This window comes from Carassius gibelio, chromosome A4, assembly GCF_023724105.1.
Source record: "Carassius gibelio isolate Cgi1373 ecotype wild population from Czech Republic chromosome A4, carGib1.2-hapl.c, whole genome shotgun sequence".
NCBI lineage: Eukaryota > Metazoa > Chordata > Actinopteri > Cypriniformes > Cyprinidae > Carassius > Carassius gibelio.
Window position 1 is genome coordinate 31,123,704 of NC_068374.1, and position 19,056 is coordinate 31,142,759.

Genomic DNA, 19,056 nt, shown 5'->3' on the forward strand with positions numbered 1-19,056 from the left:
TGTTACTTAAAATGACAGAAAATGTTTATCTCTTCAAACTTGATCACATGTGCTTTTAACCTGGGTTATACTGTTACAATGGAAATGGTTCACTTCCTGTAAGCCAAGGGGGTCATATCATAATTTTCATAATTAGTTATATTAGTCCCAGTTGTTTTGTCCAAAACATGGCTCATAATTGAGTTTTTATCAACCCCTTTTTAACCCTTTCTCTGATCTTTAGAATTTTATGGATTCTTTAGAATTAAATATGCTACTGTACCTTTAAGATAAAAAAGGCATTTTTTTAAATAAGAGTGCTTTTCTACTCCAGTTTACAGCCAGAAACAGCACAAAGTATAGCAGAGTTTCACTTTGTTCTTTGTCAAAAAGTTTTTAACTCTTTTATTTCTAACAGCTAACAATTATACACGTCAGACACACTCTAGATCATGTTTTGAACAACTGGGCTCGTCCTAAATATTCCTGTGTTAGCATCACCAGCTAAAACTAAAGTTTTCCACCCTTATAAAGAGTTGTGGAGGCCATCTTCAGAGGTCTTTTATTTCAAATTTATCCACATTACGCTGATGTTCAGAGTTACAAAGACAGATTCCATCCTGTTCTCTCCATCTATGGACATCTGAGACTGTTTTGTCGGGCCAGAAGTAAAGCCGGGTCAAGCTGCACTGTAATTGGTGTATAAATTATTATACAATAGACTTTAAAAGGTGGCTTCGCTTTTGACATTGCATTTGGGGCTTTTAGAGCACTTATTTTAAGTGGTGGGTTTATGGGTAACAGAGTGCATGGACACACAGAGTGTATGCTGATATTAAACACAGCCACATACATGTATGTGCATGAGCCTGCTGTCTTTTTCTTTCACAAGCACCCACTTAAAATTTCCCATAATTGAAATTTTTTTCTCACTTTTTTTGAGTGCTGCTGTGGATATACACGGATGGAGGAATGACGAATGAGTTATGGTGAAAGGGGTCAATATTTAGTTTACCTTCCCGTCTGTGTTCTTGTGACAGCCATGTGGCATGTTTAAAACTTTAGCAGGGGCGAAGGTCTCATTTCATCTCCAACACTTCCAGTTAAAACACCACCAAACCCTTTGTGTCCTAATGAAGTCCCATAGTAGTATTAGTCTGCCAGTTGCAGACCTCGAGTAATGATTCGTAGTAAAAATGCTTCATAGTAGCACATATTCACACTCTCTTACTCTTGGGTGAGAAATGTGGCTGATCTCTTTGTCATTTAAAGGTCTGACAACCTCTCCAGAGTCCATTGGGCACATCAAGGTGCCTTCCAGTACACCGACAGAAAAGCAGCCCACTTTAGGCTCTGTCCTGAGAGCACTTAGCGCTTCTGAAGAGGCTACAGAGGGGCCAGAGATGCAAGAACCCGCCATGTTTCCACGGAGATTTGCTTTTGTGTACACACACATTCTTTTCTCATTGTTTGGCCTGAAGATGAGGAGGATGCCCATTAGAGAAGCTCAACAGTTCCTCTCTGTCATCTCTTGTCTGTGTCTTTTATTCGGGGCTTTTATGTTATCGCTTTGTTTAGGAAACTAGGAGGATTCACTAAGGATGGTGAGATGCTATGGTAGATAATTGCACTATACTCTATATACAAGATCAGAGGAAAAGGAGAAAGCTAATTGAAATTACTAACATTTTCTGAATTGAAAATAGTCAATTTATGCAACATCATATAACATACATGCATATATATTTTCATAAATACTGATTATATTTGTAATATATTACACATATACATTACAAAATATACTGGTCGTATTTCAAAGTAATTGCTTTTTCAAGTTTTCAAACTTGAACTTGGAAAAAAATTAACAATTTTGAACCAAAATAATTTAATGACAAGATTAGTTCACAATACAAAAATCCATTTATGAAAGTAATGACTTACATTTTGGTCTATTTTTCACATATGGTGAACAAACTGTATGTCAGAAGATTAGGAATTTAGTGCATCACACTTATGATACTTTTAAGGTCTTATTTAAAGCTTTAAATCTCTAGTTTATTAATAAATGCAATTAGAAAAATGTTAATCGTCTGGAAAAAATCAACCAGTATGTTCTTCATAATCTCTCTTTTTGTCTTTTCTGGAAGAAATTAAGTCATATGAGTTTGGAACGATATGAGGGTGAGTAAATAATGACTGAATTTTCATTCATGGGTGAATTATTCCTGTGGGTGAAACAGGAGGAGAGATGTTGCAATCTCAGAAGAAAATGGGGAAAAATGAAAGAGGAAAAAAGGAGTGTAGATGTTTGCTGAGCATGTTGTCCGTGGAGAGAGTCTTTGTGTGTGCTTCCACGGGTCAGCCAGTGTCAGTGTTGTTCTGTGTGGGAAAAAAGGTCCTGTGGCAGAAACATTAAACTAATTTACACCACTCATAAAAATCACTTGCTTATCTCCAGGAGCCTGTCAGAGGAGTGTTTGTAATGGGAAGATCACACGACTGTAACTCAGGTTTCTCTCTCTCTCTCTCTCTGTCTTTCTTTCGGCAGATGGGATGAACTGTATGAATAAGGACCATGGCTGTGCCCATATCTGTAGAGAGACTCCCAAAGGTGGTGTGGCGTGTGAGTGCCGCCCAGGTTTTGAGCTAGCCGAAAATCAGCATGACTGCAAATGTATGTATCAATTTTCTGTTCCCTCTCTCAGAATCTTAAAATTGTCATGCATAAATTATGTAATCCCTGCCCATAATATATATTATTTAAAATAAAATATATATTAAAATGATAGATAGATAGAAGACACTTTTTTAGATTATTTTCAAGTGGTATGAAAAATCCCTTCGTTTTTCCTTTTGGCCACAAGTTGGCTTCTCAATATGCATTTCAAAGGAAAACGGCTGGTGGCATCAACGCTAAACAACAGGTTTACAAATTGATTTTAGTCTGTCCTCTGATACTGATCTCTCCTTAAACAAACTACCTGAGCCGCCGATCTGTCAAGGACGTGTTAGTTATAGTACCTTGCCTCTGGCCTGAACATCTGGAGAACTTTCATCTACACTTCGTCATTCTTCTATTTTTAATATTAGTGGGAAAACCGTGGACTAATGTCCTTAAAACTCCTGTTCCTCCAAGTATTGCACAATGTGTTAAATGTGAAATATCTGGTCCGGTCAAATATCTTAGTCCAGCCAAAGCACTTTGACATCAGCGAAAGATATTTGAATCATTTTGTCTTCCTTTGATAAGTTTATTTTGCTATCCTAAATATACACATTTACATGTGCCTTGATTAAAAGGGTGTCCATGGCGGTACACTTTTCTTTTTAGCCCTCTTCACAGTTCTTGTGTGTTGCCAGTGACATGTAACTATGGAAACGGTGGTTGCCAACACACATGCGATGACACCGACTTGGGGCCCGTGTGTGGATGTCATCAGAAATATGCCCTGCATACGGACAGCAAGACCTGCATTGGTAAGTCGCTCTCTCACTACACACACAATGCCGTTTAGCTCTTCTTCATGGAAAGCTTGGCCTCGTCATATTTACACAATGTGCCAAGGGAGAGAGTGAGGTGAGTGAGCTTTACAAGGGTTATAAGCGCAAGGCTGTTTCTGACGGATTGGACAGAATGTTTGTTGAAGGAGTTTCTGTAGGCCGGCCGAATGGTCCATATCACCGTTTCAGCACTGAGGGTCCCGGTACGCTGCGGTGAAGAGAGTGCATTGGGTTCTGGCATGGCTAACCCCAAAGATTGGCCTCACATCTCAGAGACGAGCACCCCACATCCCAGTCCATGTGGCATCCAGGAAAAACTACTTCCTTGTGGTTTGGGGCTCTGTAAACATATGCAGTTCAATTGTAGCGCCCTACAGTCATGAAGCAAAACGCCTTTTGTTTCCCTCGGAAAATGTAGGGAGATTTGTACATCTCTTTCCATCGAGTGAAAATGAATGGAGGCTGTTGAGCTACAAAAGTACTAGAAAAACACCATAGAAGTTGTCTCAAATCTACGGTCCACAGATAAATCCGGTGTGGTTAATGCACAGTGTTTAATTTGCACAAAGGCAAATAGAGTGAATTTTTTGTAGGAGTGCATGATAAATTGGATATATTGATTATTATATTTAATTGTGCATAGTCATTTCTGCCCGTTTTACATTTAGATTGCTTAAAACTCAAAATTAAATAAAAAAACATGTATAGTTTAATAGCACCATTAAATATATATTTTCATTTTTTTTTGTACTTTAGATTAAAATGTGTTAATGACTACATTTAAAACACATGAAATTGGCTTATCAGACAGAATTGTAATATCAGAGCATCTGTACCTTTTTTTTAGTTTCTCAGCTCCTGTCTTCATTCGGTTTTATTAGATGTCCAATGGAGCTACTGAAATGACCAAAAACACCTAAAAATGCAATAAAATACTCTCTAATCAAATGTGCATACATTCAAATATAACACAACAGGTTTGTCATTAGCACCAATGACGAGAAGATTCAGAGATTGACTTCATGTTTCATATATCATCTACAAATCCCAGCCCATGTAGCATCCATCAAAGCATCTGGATGGCAATGCTTGCTTTAGCAGTTAGCAGCTAATTCAATGATGGAAAAGCCCATTAGATTTGACACTCAGGGAGCGACACAGGTAATTTGGTCATTCATCTTCTCGTCTGGCTTCCATGCTCTCATTGTCTCACACACACTACGTAAGGATGGATTGGGTGAAAGAGATGTGTGTACTTGTGTCAGTCTGGGAAGATGTGCTTGATGATGGAAATTTCAGTGTGCAAAACACATTCGTCATCCTGATAATGGTGGAAAAGCCAACCAGTCAGCCAATGGAGTTCTGCCATATTTGCAGAAAGGGAAAACTTAATATGCCGTGTGGGTATGGCTGCATCCAGGGGCAATACTTCAGAAATGAAGAGGAAAAGGTGTTCTTTCTTTCTTTTTCGGTTCTCTCTTTCTTTAGAAATTAAACAAGACAAATGACCCACTGTAGGTAAGTTTCATTTTTATGCTTGTTTTCTCAGGGTAAACCTCGTGTTCTCTGCCATGTTTGACCGGCTTTTATGATTTCTTGTGCCAACGTGTACAGTATATGAGTTCCAAAGAGCATCTTTTATGTCATTTGGCTCTAACAAGTCTTTGCTGTCTCCTCAATAAACTTGCTGAAACTGAAGGCTTCATTATTATCATTAGCTGATGAAAGTTTCTTCCTGTTACAAGGCTACATACACTCCAAGTTTAACATTTAGATCAGTCAGTATCATAGTTTCATGTGTGTAAGCATAAAACCGTCTAGAAAGTGTATCCAAAACATATTAGCTGGGACTGAAACATTGTAATGAGGAGATTGAGACTTACAGTAGTAGTTGGCAGGTGGGTTTAGTGGGCTTAAATGGGCTTTTGAACAAGTTGAGGGTCATCAGAAGCACACAGGAAACACATTTACACTCTTATTTTTTTTACTGCACCACAGGGTGACTAATCAGGGGTGTGTTACCCAAAAGCATAGTTGCTAACCTGTTAGCAACTTAGTTGGTTGGCAATGGGAAATTGTATTGCAACCACTTTTGGGAAACGCACCCCAGATCCTCACGCTCAGTCCAAGATCTTAGTGACAATAGAAGTGTGTTTAAAGGAGCATTTTGTTTATGTTGTCCTAGTATGTTAATAGTCTTGAACTTAGTGGTATGGATACAAATGCACAAATGCCTTACTTATAATCAGGCATGATTGATTTTTCCACAAGCTAAATTGTCCAGTAGCAGGATGGTTAAAGAGACAACATAAATACTCTTTGGATGTTCATGTAAACACAAAATGGTAAAATAACTTGGTTGTACATAAATTTATGTGGTTGTACATAAATTCAAAAAAAAAAATCTTTAAAATTCTGTTGTGCAAAACATTTTAATAAAAGGAATAATGTGCACCGTTAAAGGCATAGTTCAGGCCAAAATGAAAATGGTTTCAACCTTCTGTCATTGCAAACCTGTATGATTTTCTTTGTTCTGTGAAAGAATAAAAGCAAATATTTTAAATATTTTTTTTTTGTTCTGGGTCAACTGCTGTTTTGGACCAATTAAAGAAACATATTAGTAGTTAAATTATACATATTAGTACCTTTTACAAGGGTATTGCCTCCGTGACCGCTTTTGTACCTTTTTTTCTGAGAGTGTGTGGAAAAAAATACACAGTAATTTTCTCAAAATGTCTAATATATCTTCCTGAAGAAAGTAAGTCAGTCATACAGGTTTGGAACAACATGAAGGTGAGAAAATGACAGAAAAATGATTTTTGAGTAAACTATGGCTTTAAATAGTTACCTTTTAGCATAATTTAAATGAATTTGAATCTGTAACTCTTTATGGCTGTATACACACACATTTCCATTGGCCACAGGATCCTAAGCACAAAATTGGGTTTTGTTGTACCTGCTGATTGCCGTACACTGGATTGGTTCATCTCTCTCTCTGGCAGCTTAGAGCCTGGAGCAAACTCTCTCCCATCAAACTCAATCAATTCTTCCTTTCCAGCCTCCACGGAGTGACACCAAACGGCTACAGGGACAAGAAGAGGAGTGTAGAGACTCAACCCAACCCTGTCTCCCCTCTCCCATTTTCTTCCTCCTCCTCTACCTCTCTCTCTCTGGACCCTTGCTGTGGTCTGTGTGTTTAGCTGTGCTGTGTGGGTCTGGTCTTTCCCTGTGTTTAGCGCTCCTTTAGGATCCCCCTTTCGCTCCTGTGTGTGCCGTTTGTCATGGGCCCCCTGCTCTTCCTACTACCTCTCTGGTGAAAGTCACTGATTGCCTGTCTTGTCTGCAATTTAAAGGGTGATTCTGACTGGAATAAAGAGTTTTCTAAGCAAATCTACTAATGAATGCAAGAAAGAAAGGGTAAAATGGGTTAAACACACCTCTCAATTGCAGCCTGATCAAGGGTAGCGCCCCCACCAATCAGAAAACAATCCCTTTTGACCATCCAATCTGTACACCAGTCCCGCCCCCCTGCCTGACCCTCTGAAATCAGCCAGCCAATGGCATCTCCTCATCCTTGACCCCTCCCACACCAAGCATGAACCAACCCCAACTGCAACCTTGAATAAAAAAGAGTCACTAAACAATTTAAAACTGGCCTCCACTTAACTTTCATCTGTCACTCTTTTTTCATTTAGAGCATCCCTCACTCCTCATGCCAATTGCATGTTTTCCTTCTCCCTTAACTCTTGCATTTTTTCTTATCGGCTTACTTCCTGTCCCCTCACATTAACGCATGAGCTGTCATTTTCCTGCATGGTTATGTCTGTGTGAAATTTGTTTCTATTCCGTTGTTTTCCCTTCTTTATTGTTAAAAAAACAAAAAACAAAAAAGGTACATTAATAGTAACCCCTCTGTACTTATCTGGTTACTGTAGTCACATTAGAGGTAGTGGATAATTGATAATTTTGTCTTTTGCTTATCTATTTAATTTTTCTTTGACATTGCACTCACTCCAGCCTCTGATTGGTGGAGTCCTCTAAATGTGGCCAGTCAGAGACAAGTCTGTATACACTCAAATCATGAACACAAATAGTACGGATAGATTTCTGTAAACATGCGCACCCACTGTTATTCTAGTGTCCTTCAGTCTTTGACTGAGGACGGGAGGACAAACAGATTTTCAGTGCCTGATCTTAAAGGGAGGGTTCACCCAAAGCAATTTACTCTACCTCAAGTAGTTCCAAACCTGTATGACTAACTTTCTTCTGTGCAAAACCAAAAGAGTAGAAAAAGGAATAAAATGCGCACGCTCGTTTTCTTCCACAAAATAAGCGTAAATAGGATAAATGCTGTCAAGCACCAAAATCAACAAGAAAGCATGATAAAACTAGTCACCGGTCTTAATTTTGACCTTGTATGTTCAAATATGGCACATGAGGAAGTGTTGCAGCACACTAGCTATGATGATGTGCCATTTTTGAATTTATGCAAATACAAATGAGACGATTTTCAGTAAATAAAGACTTCATTTGTTATAATAAGTTATCATATGTCATCAAAACTGTAGAATTCATGTATTCATATATTCCACATCAGGAAATATTGACTACTTTTGACATTAAACTTGGCATAGCACACAAAAAAAGAGGATTTTCAGTGAAACAAAACTTATATTTTGGTGTTATTCTCACACAGCTTAAATATCTTCAGAAGCCTACAAATATTGTCAGAACAGCTATGTTTATGATGCGTTTTTAAGAGTAATTTTAAGAGCTTGAGAGCTTCTGTCCCCTTTCATTAAACAGAAAAGAGCATTCACATAGAATGTGTGAACATTCTGCTTAGTATTTACTATTGGTTTCTACCAAAGATAGAAAGTCAGACTGGTTTGGAACAGAGAAATAATGAAAGAACTGTCATCTTGGGGTGAACTGTCCCTTTAAGGCAGACTTCCACATCCTGATTGGCCCTTCTTGCCTCCACCCATGCAGGATTGGCTCCCTGTGGCCCAGAACCCCGCCCCCTTACACTCTAACACCAATCCTGTGCTTGTATCTGCATGTTTGGAAGCCATGACCGTCCTCACGACCTGCATCCGGTCATTCCCTACACTCGGAAAGCGGTTTTCTGCATTGACTCAACTGTCAAAGCCAGTTGTAATATGTGTTCCATAGACAAACAGGCAACCAGCGCTGCCCCAGACTCTGTCATTCATCCACCTCTTGGCATACCCCACCTTCCTCTCATGGACCCCACCATGAGACCTCCATCCTTCTCATGTCATCCTCCTTTCAGCTCCTCCTCTGTCACTGAGTGTCTACAGTGTCCCTTCTGTGTCCTGTTTTGTCATCATCTCGTGATCATGCAGTTGATCATCCTGCCCCTTCTTTTTCTGTATCTCCGTCTCACTCTCTCCCTCCTCCACTGTTCGTCCTCTCTGTTGCTGAGGTAAAAAAGTGGCCGTTTGATATGGAAGACAAACTACAACGGAAACAGTGTCTTATTGTCAATCTCAGCCCCTCCTGTCCAAATCCTGTCCCCCTTTTTGTTAAGCTCCTCCCACATTTCCATGTTCGTTTTCCCCGTCATTTTGGGAGATCTTGATATTCTTTTATTTGTTCATGTGATTAACACTCTAACAGGGTTATTTGTGCTTCTTCATGGCTTTATGCCTCTTGGCTTTGGTTTGGGCTCAAACGCCAAGATGGTCAGGCAGCCCGTGTCCTGGCGTCTACGTCAGCGGGGGCGTGTTGCCGGAGGCGGGTCGGCCTGTAGCAGGGCTGTCTGTGCGGGCGATGGACATTGGGCTTCTCATTAACCTACTCCTCCCTGTTTGTCCCCTGTCACTTGTGTTTTAGAGAATGATGAGGCTGCAATTGAGAGCTCTGAATTCAATACCACGTCAGTAGCTGATGTGGACAAGCGGGTGAAACGTCGTCTACTTATGGGTAACTCTTTTCTTCCTCTTTCTATGTGTTGCCATGGCGCTTGTGGTTCCACCCCCTCGTTTCATTCTGTCCTTTTGTTTGTTTGAGTTGCTTTGCTTTCCTTTGCCCCTCCCCTGAGGTCACTCGTTTGATGTTTCTGTGTCTGACCCTACTACAAAGTAGAGAAATGTCCCTTCAAACATGACAACGTTTCTTTTGCACTCTCTTCAAACTTTCTTCATCGCCGTCGCCTCTCCTTTTTGATAAAACAACACAAAAACTAACAACTGACTGCTTCCATCCACTCCCATTTCGAAAGACGGCAACAAAATCAACACTGGATTGCCCTACACTGGATAGTAAACCAATCCTCGCTTGTCCAGTTGAACATTTCACTGTATGACATTAGTTGCAATTGGACAGTTTTAAACAGTGATTAGTTGAACTGGAGGAACATTTGTGGGCTGAATACTGAACAAATATTGGCAGGATCATTTTATGGAAGAAGAATGACATGAGGGTTGGTTCAGACCGTTCCACATCATAGGATGCTGTGGGCTGTGGTGAACCGCAGCGGAAGATGCCTGACTTCATTTTTTACGCTCTGTTAATAGTATGTGTTCTTAAAAATTAAACACTGGCATTTATCATCTGACCGCATTTACCCTCTGTCATCTATGCTCCATAAACTAAGTGTCTGTAAATTTGCTCACCATTAGAAATGTTTCTATTCTCCATGCTCTCCCTATTTTAAAGTCAACATGAAATGCAAAACCCATTTTACTTTCGCAATGATGCTTTTCTAATTGAAACAAGCTTCAATTACAAAAATGCAGGATTTGATTTGATCAATTGGGCATTAATTGGTCATGGAAAATTCTTGCTAAATACCAAAAATGGACCAATAAATTGTGAATTTTTTGTCATTTATATATATATATATATATATATATATATATATATACATATAAAAATTGTAATACAGACTGGCTCACAACAGAAATATAATTCTTACCTGTATAATGGTGTATTTCATAACTCCTTGACAGAAAAAGAAAGTCATAGAGCCAAAGAAAGTCATGCTATTGGATGCTTTTTTTCTAAGAATTATACCGTGCATTGATGAACTGTTCACATTAAGATCAAGAACGTACTGAGAAAGTAAATAGGTCAACTTTGGTTTCATGTTGACTTTAATGTGTCTTTAATAGAGGAATGATTGTTTCCAGGGTGCCGAACAGAAATGCAGAATAAAGTTTTAGTTTCCAGTCCAGTTAGTTCTCCTAAGAGAGAGAAGATAACTCACACAGACTCAAGCCTCAGAAATATATCAACCATTTAGCCATTTGTCCTTGAATTCATGAACCAAGGCCAAGATGTTGTCAGCCAGACAATCTGTCTTTGTATGGCAGAAAAACTGTTTGTAAAGTATTTGGGAGGACAGACCAGACGCTTTTTTTGAACTATGAGGTAGTAGAGGGTTCATTTGTATTATTATTTTTATTATGTGACTAAATAATTTAATTATTTATTTTAATTATTGCAAGTTTTTATTAAGATGTAAAAAAGAAAAGAAAAAAAAAAGATTTAACCAAATTGCAATTTTAGGTACATCCAGGAACCTGACTATGCGGAAATGTTGTCTGTTTTTCACACTTTATCACCATCCTTCTTTCTTTGATCATTTCTGAATTAGTGTCTTTGGTTTATGACATTACTTTCTCCTCCCTGTAGTTCTGTAGCTACATAAAAGAAATACAAATGGGTAACCCTCCTTTGCTTCTCCCCCATTTTAGTTTGAGTTTGATGTCCCCCTTGACCTGATACTTCAATATTTTCTTCCCTATAATGTGTTTGTTTCTTTTCAAAATCCTATTGGGCATAGGAATTAAATATATATATATTTTTAATGCTTTTTTATAATATATATAATTATATTATAATATATTTTAAATATTATAACAAACCTTATATACATATAGATCATATATAGATCATGCTGAACTGTTTGGAGAGGTTGTGAAGACTTTTGAGAACTTGTCAACAAGTCACATGTGATGTCACCACCGTCTAACTCACTGACCTCATTATTTCACCAGTCTAAGATCATGTTCCAAGTTTCATAATACACAAATGGGCCCATTATGACAGATTCACACGAATGGCTTGGCTTTGCATGTGAGTGTTTGTGCAAGTGTGTGTGTTCTATCACACAGGAGAATGCTACATTTGACACTCAGCGTTCCCGCTTCATCCTGCCCTCCTGTCACAGCTGGGGCCAACAGCACCAGGATGTGACCGATCCTAACAAATTAAACTGGAATATTGGTGTCCGAAAGAAAGCTCCTATTGTACCCAGGCATGATGGGAAACCCAAAGACTGGAGAAGAGGAGAACAAGAAGAGAAAGTGAGACCCCGAACACAAAGAGGTGTTTTTAAAAGGTGGTCACTTAACAGCAGGGTGGAATTGAAGGAATTTAATCTAAATAAACTGCCATGCGTTGGGCACATGTGGAAAGGGGCTGATTCTGATGCGTTGCCGTTGACCTCCATGTCACACACATCTGGGCAGCTGTCTCTCGGCTCCGACCGTTGAAGATGGTGTACAGCCTGGATTTACCACCTCATCTAAAAGTTGTTTGAAATGTTGTTTATGAAATGAAGCCCTCAATCTGTGGTTTCCTCCACCTCCCAAAGAAGGGCTGCTTTTGAGCAGTGGGACGTTCAGTCAAATTCTCTCCAGTCGTCTGTGGGCTTCTAGTTTTATCTGGCCATTCGCCAACAGGAGCCGACGAAAATGATGGCTGATGAATCTTATCTTTCATCTTGGAGAGATATATAAACTTATAAATCCATTAATCAGAAGACCACTCCCATTTAGAGTTAACCACACCCCTTTTTGAGAATATTTGATTTAGGTATTTGGTGCAGACGTTCACAGCTAACTTAATCAAACTTTGTTTGCTTGTCCCATGTACATGTCCCTGGGCACAAGACGGTCCAGCTGTTTTTGGAGCAGTTGAATTGCCCATAGCATTAGACTCTAATAACAGGGTCTTTTGACATGCTCAATAAATCATTAATAGAAAGCCACTTCACCCACACCCCAATCTTGCAGAAAAAAAATGTCCTGTTTTGGTTGGAGTACCTCAATGCCTTGACTCTTTTGTATCCTCAAACAAGTTCCCTGTGGGTCTTTGTCTTGGACTGTGTGGTCAACAAAAAGCAAACATCATGGCTTATAGCAAAGATCCAAAATGGACATGTTTGCTCCTGACCATGAAAAATCAGACTTCGTAGAAGTTAACCTTGCACCATGTGCTGACCAGGTGTGATTATGGACATATAATCTGTTCCAATCAGAACATATCTGGTGTTTAATACAGATTAATGTGGAGTGAGAGTTTCGACCAATGAGATTTCACAATGGGTGGAGCTACTGCAAATCGCATACAAATATGTGGCTGTTTTTTGCATAAAATGATTATGTTTCATATGAACATGGTTGTGTGATGACATCACATGTAAGACAAGTTAGCAAATCGAACCCTGAGTTGCATATTGAGTTTCATATATTACATTTCCTATATTAAGTTTTAATGGGTAAAACAGTTTCGGTAGCACTTTATTTTACAGTCCTGTTCCTCATGTACATACTATGTACTTATTATAGTTATTACAATAACTATGGAATAACTAGGTACTAACCCTGAACCTACCCCTAAACCTAACCCTACCCCATGTAGTTACCTTGTGTTACCAGAACTTTCTTAGATAAATACACTATAAGTACACTATAAGTACATGTTAGTACACATACTGTAAAATAAAGTGCAACCACAGTTTCATATGCAGTTTAACTGCTTGTTTTGACTTTCTCTCCACAGTCATTCGTGTGACAAGACTAACCATCTCACCTCTGGTTCCACTCTCCACATTCAGAAACACTGTCCTTTTTCTCTTTCCCTTCTGTTAACTTTAACCTCAGGAAAAAAGCACAACTTTTTTCTTTTGTTTGTTTTTTATTTCACATTTTGATTGAAAAAGCTGCCAAGGAAGTCTTTATCTCTGGCTTTAGGAGGGCTGAGGGATGGCCCTGATTTTATGCAGTATGTGTTTTATGTCTGTCACGAACCTTGTCATCTTCTAAGTTCAAGTGCTGTTTTAGTTTCGTTCTCCCTAATAAACTACTAGCTGCACTCACTGGGATTAATTTTTTACATGCACCCTTTCAAAAAAAATAGTTGTGGTCAAGTCCAGCTCTCAAAACAACTGCGCATCTTCACTTAGTTCTTAGTTAACCGTGTCTAAAGCTTTCAACAACTGTTGAAAAGTGATTTCTAATCATGTTTATGCTCTCTTACTTCCTCTGTCTGTCCCATGCTGTGTGTTTGTTTACCCAGAGACCTGTGCGGTGAACAACGGCGGTTGCGATCGCACCTGCAAGGACACGGCCACAGGGGTGCGCTGCAGTTGTCCGGTGGGCTTCACCCTTCAACCCGACGGCAAGACCTGCAAAGGTCAGTGTAGATGTGTGGTGTATGTGTGACTTGTGTTTAAAGTGGCAAGGAGCATGTCCTGATTTCCTCCCTGCGTGTGCTTTTGAATGTCAGGGAACAATTTGAGATTTCCTGTATTTAGACTGCAAGGCTTGGATTAAATTGGAGACGCGTTATTAGATGAATTCCATCGCTTAAAAAATGGTCAGGTATTGGCGGATGTGTGGGGGTGTGTGATCCCAAGCCAAGACCAACTTGCCTTACGTCCATTTGTCCTGTCGTGTGGAATGAGTCGGTGATGGCCATGTTGTTGTTGCTTTGGCTGCGAAGCATTTCTTCTTTCCGAAATTCCGGCATTGACGTCAATGACCAGGGGTTTCAAAGTAAATCTACTGCGGAGCGATCTTGGTACAGGGTGATGGTGGGTTCTCTCTAAACAAACACACTCGAGAACTCACTGACCATACGATGATCCAAGAGACCTGCACACTTCAAAATGAACCGCTTCCTGTTCTACCTAAATTGGTGTTGGTGAACAAGTATCTCTGTATGGGTACCCGTGGGTTGCTTCTGGAGAATGTGTCTGAAATTGTCTGCTTTTTCTATTCATCCTGAGTGGTTGCTGTAGTGACAAGGCATGGTCATGTAACAGTTTCTTCAAAGAAGGAAGAGAATGTAGCACAAATGTGCGTAAAACAGCCCCGTCTGCATCATACAGAAAGACGCCTCTGCAAACCAGCCCCTGTTTGATTAATGGGGCTGACATACAAAACCACACACAATCATGGCACCATGGTAATCATGGAATCTGAGGTTAGATGGCCTTTCTAGACCTTTCTTTTCTGTGCTGATGTATTTCCTGTTAAAACAGGAAGCTCGGGCGAACACCCCCCCCCCCCCCTTTTAATAATCAAAAGGCTTTTGTTTGTATCACAGCCAATAGAATGATTTGCTACTGAAAAACTAAATTGCAAATGCAAGTTTGCAATGGCAAGATGAGTCATCAATCTATACTGCACAGTAGAAATACTGTAAATGTATCTAGAAAAATAAATGTAAAGAAGTAAAGCTGGTTTAGAATGGTGTCCCAAGTGGCTGAAACCTTTTTAAAGAACAGCCAATCATTTTAGGCTGGTTCAAATTGTGTAAATCAGGAACGAAATGTAAATTTTGTCAACTTTTTAGGAGTTTGCCAGCTTTAAAGCTCATTGAAATTAACTTGAATGAATTTCAATTTTACAAGATCTTTCCCCACTTTATTGTATAATTCTTTGTAAGTTTTGATATGATGGTATTGGAGGGGTGCATTGTGATAGCGTGAGGAGTTTTGTGTATCTCTGTGTTTGTACTGTAAGATGGATGTTGGTCTGGTTTGGCTGCGACCCTCCCTAATAATTAGGCCCGCCTGAGGGTCTGCCTTCATAAATCCAACACAAGGCCTTAGATCTGTTCACTGACACACCATTCATCACACACACACACACACTCATGCACTCACACACATACTTTCAGGTCAGTTATCACAGGTGTGCTCTGCCATTGACCGCTTATTACTGCCTGTTAGTGAAATCTGTAAAATAGCATGTAATCAAGCTCTTTAGTAAAAGAACAAGGGTGCAAAAACAGGCCGAGCATCCTCCTAAAGATGTTACATTGGACTCTAACTGTGAATGTTAGATCTGACACTCTAGACCAGGGGTCCTCAACTCTGGACCTCGAGATCCACTTTCCTGAAGAGTTTAGCTCCAACCCTCCTCACACACAACTGCACGTAGGTGTGTTTAATCCAGGTAAGAGCTAATCTCTATAGGAAAGTGGATCTTGAGGTCCAGAGTGTAAGTAAGCAGTGTTTCTCAAGTGTACTTTTGATTGCCCATATAAAATTTAAGTTGGTGCTCTGATTCCTCTGACTTAAATCTGATTGGCTGAAGGTAGGACACACCCCTAACAGGTTAAGAGTTCAATAGTGATTGCCCAGGTTTATTTATGATTTGTTTTTGTTTTTTAGTCTTAAGTGAACTGAAATATAGAGTAAATATTGCATCTTTAACCGACTATTTAGCTGATGGTAATCAGGTTAGATTTCAATCTGGAGGCTGGGATAGATGAAAGCACAATAATGATAGGTGTTCATCCTTCATATGTAATTGCGATGTAAACGTTTCACATAACAGAAAAGACACAAGTGCCACTTAAGTAATAACCCAGGCGACTGTGCACTCATACCAACGTTAACCACAGACTAAACAGAAAAGTGCATCTCATACGGATCCGGCTGCTATAATGTGTGAGTGGATGTGTGTAAATGTCTACGAATTACCTTTTCTTATTTTCTTATTCTTATTATCGTCTTCACTTTATCTCTCTCACACTTTCTTTCCCCCCCTCACTGAGTGGTCTCGCAGGGAGCTGCCCCATCTTGTCTCTGTAACATAATCATTTCAATATAAACTCTTTAGGGCATGTTTAAATGCCTGAATTTGATAAAAGGCCCTTCGTCTGCGATGACAGACAGGAGAGCCCGGCCAGCGCGCTGACAGACGCAAACTCGATCGCACGCTGGAAGATATCGAGGGAGAGAGAGAGGAAGGGAGGATAGAGAGAGTGATTGAAATGACTGCGAACAGTTTCCAGATGTTTGATTAGTAGGTGTGTGTACAGTGTCATGGGGGGAAATGAATTATGGGAACGAAGAGTTTATCTTGTGTGCATGTGTTCATATCTGTGCATGTGTTTCTTCGGTCCGGCTGCTGGTACCCCAGGCACGTCTCCGCTGGCCTGCAAATTTGCTTGTTTGGGACTGAAATGGTTTAAAGGAGAGTCCTTGTCAACCATGCTGGTTACTGCTATTCTGCTCCTAGTATAGCTGACTAGCAATAACAATTCTGGTTTGTATGAATCTATCATTGCAAATTATCACTTTAACTTTGAGCCTCATTAAATTACTCTATTTCCCCCTTAAGAATAATGTGCATTGATCTGTGCGCAATAAAACAAATTTAGTTCAATTGAATATATTAGTTTATGAATGGCATTGTATATTATTATTACTTGTAAAATAATAATAATAATTATTATTATTATTATTATTATTATTATTATTATTACATTAATAAGGGTTGAATTTTACATAAATATATAAAAATAGTTTTTTGCATGCACTATAATTACTTAATTTTAGTAATTAGAATTTAAATCTTAAAGATATTCAGTTTTGTTTGAGGAACTAACTTTGAGGAATTAACTAAGATAAAGCAAAACTTTATATTCTGCTTTATTTTTCTGAATTAGGTTTACTTTTGAATTGTTTAATTAAATTGTAAAATAAAAAAAATAAAAAAATTGTATTGACTATTTATTAGATATTTTCTGTACCTCTTTTGCAAAGATGCTGGTGTGTTACCATGAGATTGTCTGATCTCCATCTGCCTAAGTAGGTGATTCTTGATAAATATGCAGTGTTTTTCTGACCAGATCTTATGCTGTTAGGGTCTTTTCAGAAAGCTCACCTCTCCTCACAATTACCAGTCAGCACTGTGTAAAGTCTAGAGCTGGTTAGGGCCTGTTTTCTCCATCAGTTCTCCAGTTCTCGCTCTAATCGGGACAGTGAGTTTTGGCATAGATGATCCATTTGTATTAATACACACCGAGCCCAGTAATCTGCACAAAAGCAGCCAATCGGCATCACCTCGGATGACACCGAGATGCCTCGATAGACTTCCGCACGCTCCGAAGAGTTTAAGTGTCTGGGGCGAAATCACTCTGGTTTTTCCTGGCGGCTCTGAACATGCAGCGCCTGTGTTATTACATGGCAAAATCCCTTTATGAACAAAGCAAATAAAACAGGCCATTTAAATCTCCAAAAAATACACTGGCGCGTTCAACGGTGCATTTCTCAGAGATTAGCTAGCCTGAGGTGAGCAGCCGGAAAACGATCTGCAAAAATGCTCCTTTTGTTGAAAACTCTGTCCCAACTTATTTGTCGAGGTTCATGTTTCCACAAATGTATTAATTTTAATTGCTTTTTTCTCTAAATATTTTGGTAAGGCTACACACAGTACAGCCGTTCGCTCTGGAGCTCATGGGGATTCCACATTCTTCTTGCGAGCTTGCTTGCTTTCTTTTGAATCAGATCAAGTTAGCATAGCACTTTTTATTTTTTTTTGAAGATGTTTCTGACTGCTGTGTGTGTGTGTGTGTGTGTTTACTCTCCTTGTTTCCGAACAAAAATCGATGTAGATGAATCTTCTCAGCCTCTCACCATCCCTGCAGTTGTTTATCATTTACAGATTTGAAAAATGTCCAATGTTTGTTTAAACTCAAAGCGTATTTAGTCCCATTAAACTTCATTATGTGGAATATCATTAACCCCTGCCTGCACTTTTAATTTTTTTATTTTAGCTGACACAGTATAACTTTTAGCAAAGTATGGTATAACTATTTGACAAATGTTTTAGAATGTTGATGTATTAAAAACAAAGAAAATTTGATATAAAATGTTTTTTTTCAATCAGTGTTCTCAGACTTTTGTACACTACATGTTTCATTACATTACACTACAAGTTTTACTAAATTATTATTTTGAAACATGTGCTACAGGTCTTATTCCTATACTGTTCAAAAGTTATTTTATGTTTTTGAAATAAGTATCTTATGCTCACCAGGGCTTTATTTATATGATCAAAAATACAGAAACACTAATAGAAACAGTAATATTGTGAAATATTATTATACAATTCAAAATAACTGTTCTAGAAATAAATATTATATATATATATATATATATATATATATATATATATATATATATATATATATATATATATATATTTCTGCAAAGCTGAATTTTTTGTACTCCATGCTTCATTGCCATGATCCTTCAGAAATCATTCTAATATTCTGATCTGTTATTTAAGAAACATTTTATTATTATTATTATTATTATTATTATTATTATTATTATTATTATTATCAATGCATATAATGTTTTCATTGTCAAGTTTAAATGAGTTAAAATATTAATTTATTTTAAAGAATGTTTTTATTTTAAACGTGATTATTAAAATATGAGTCTCGTGTTATGGTGCCACCCCATGTTCAGATAGCATGTGTATCTGTGCTCTTAACCTTAGTGGAAACTTTCTGTCC

At 38.6% G+C, this 19,056-nt stretch overlaps 1 protein-coding gene across 4 annotated transcripts in view; it reads left to right on the forward strand.

Moving 5' to 3' along the window:
* LOC127977097 (signal peptide, CUB and EGF-like domain-containing protein 1) overlaps window positions 1-19,056 on the forward strand; it is a 56,449-nt gene that overhangs the window by 25,008 nt on the left and 12,385 nt on the right. For 2 of the 4 annotated variants that reach the window (XM_052581780.1, XM_052581787.1), the window contains exons 5-8: window positions 2,528-2,653; window positions 3,340-3,456; window positions 9,340-9,429; window positions 13,813-13,929. In XM_052581780.1, the coding sequence (XP_052437740.1) occupies window positions 2,528-2,653; window positions 3,340-3,456; window positions 9,340-9,429; window positions 13,813-13,929 (450 nt within the window). The remainder of the gene's footprint in view (window positions 1-2,527; window positions 2,654-3,339; window positions 3,457-9,339; window positions 9,430-13,812; window positions 13,930-19,056) is intronic. The other 2 variants (XM_052581795.1, XM_052581792.1) reach the window with 1 other exon arrangement.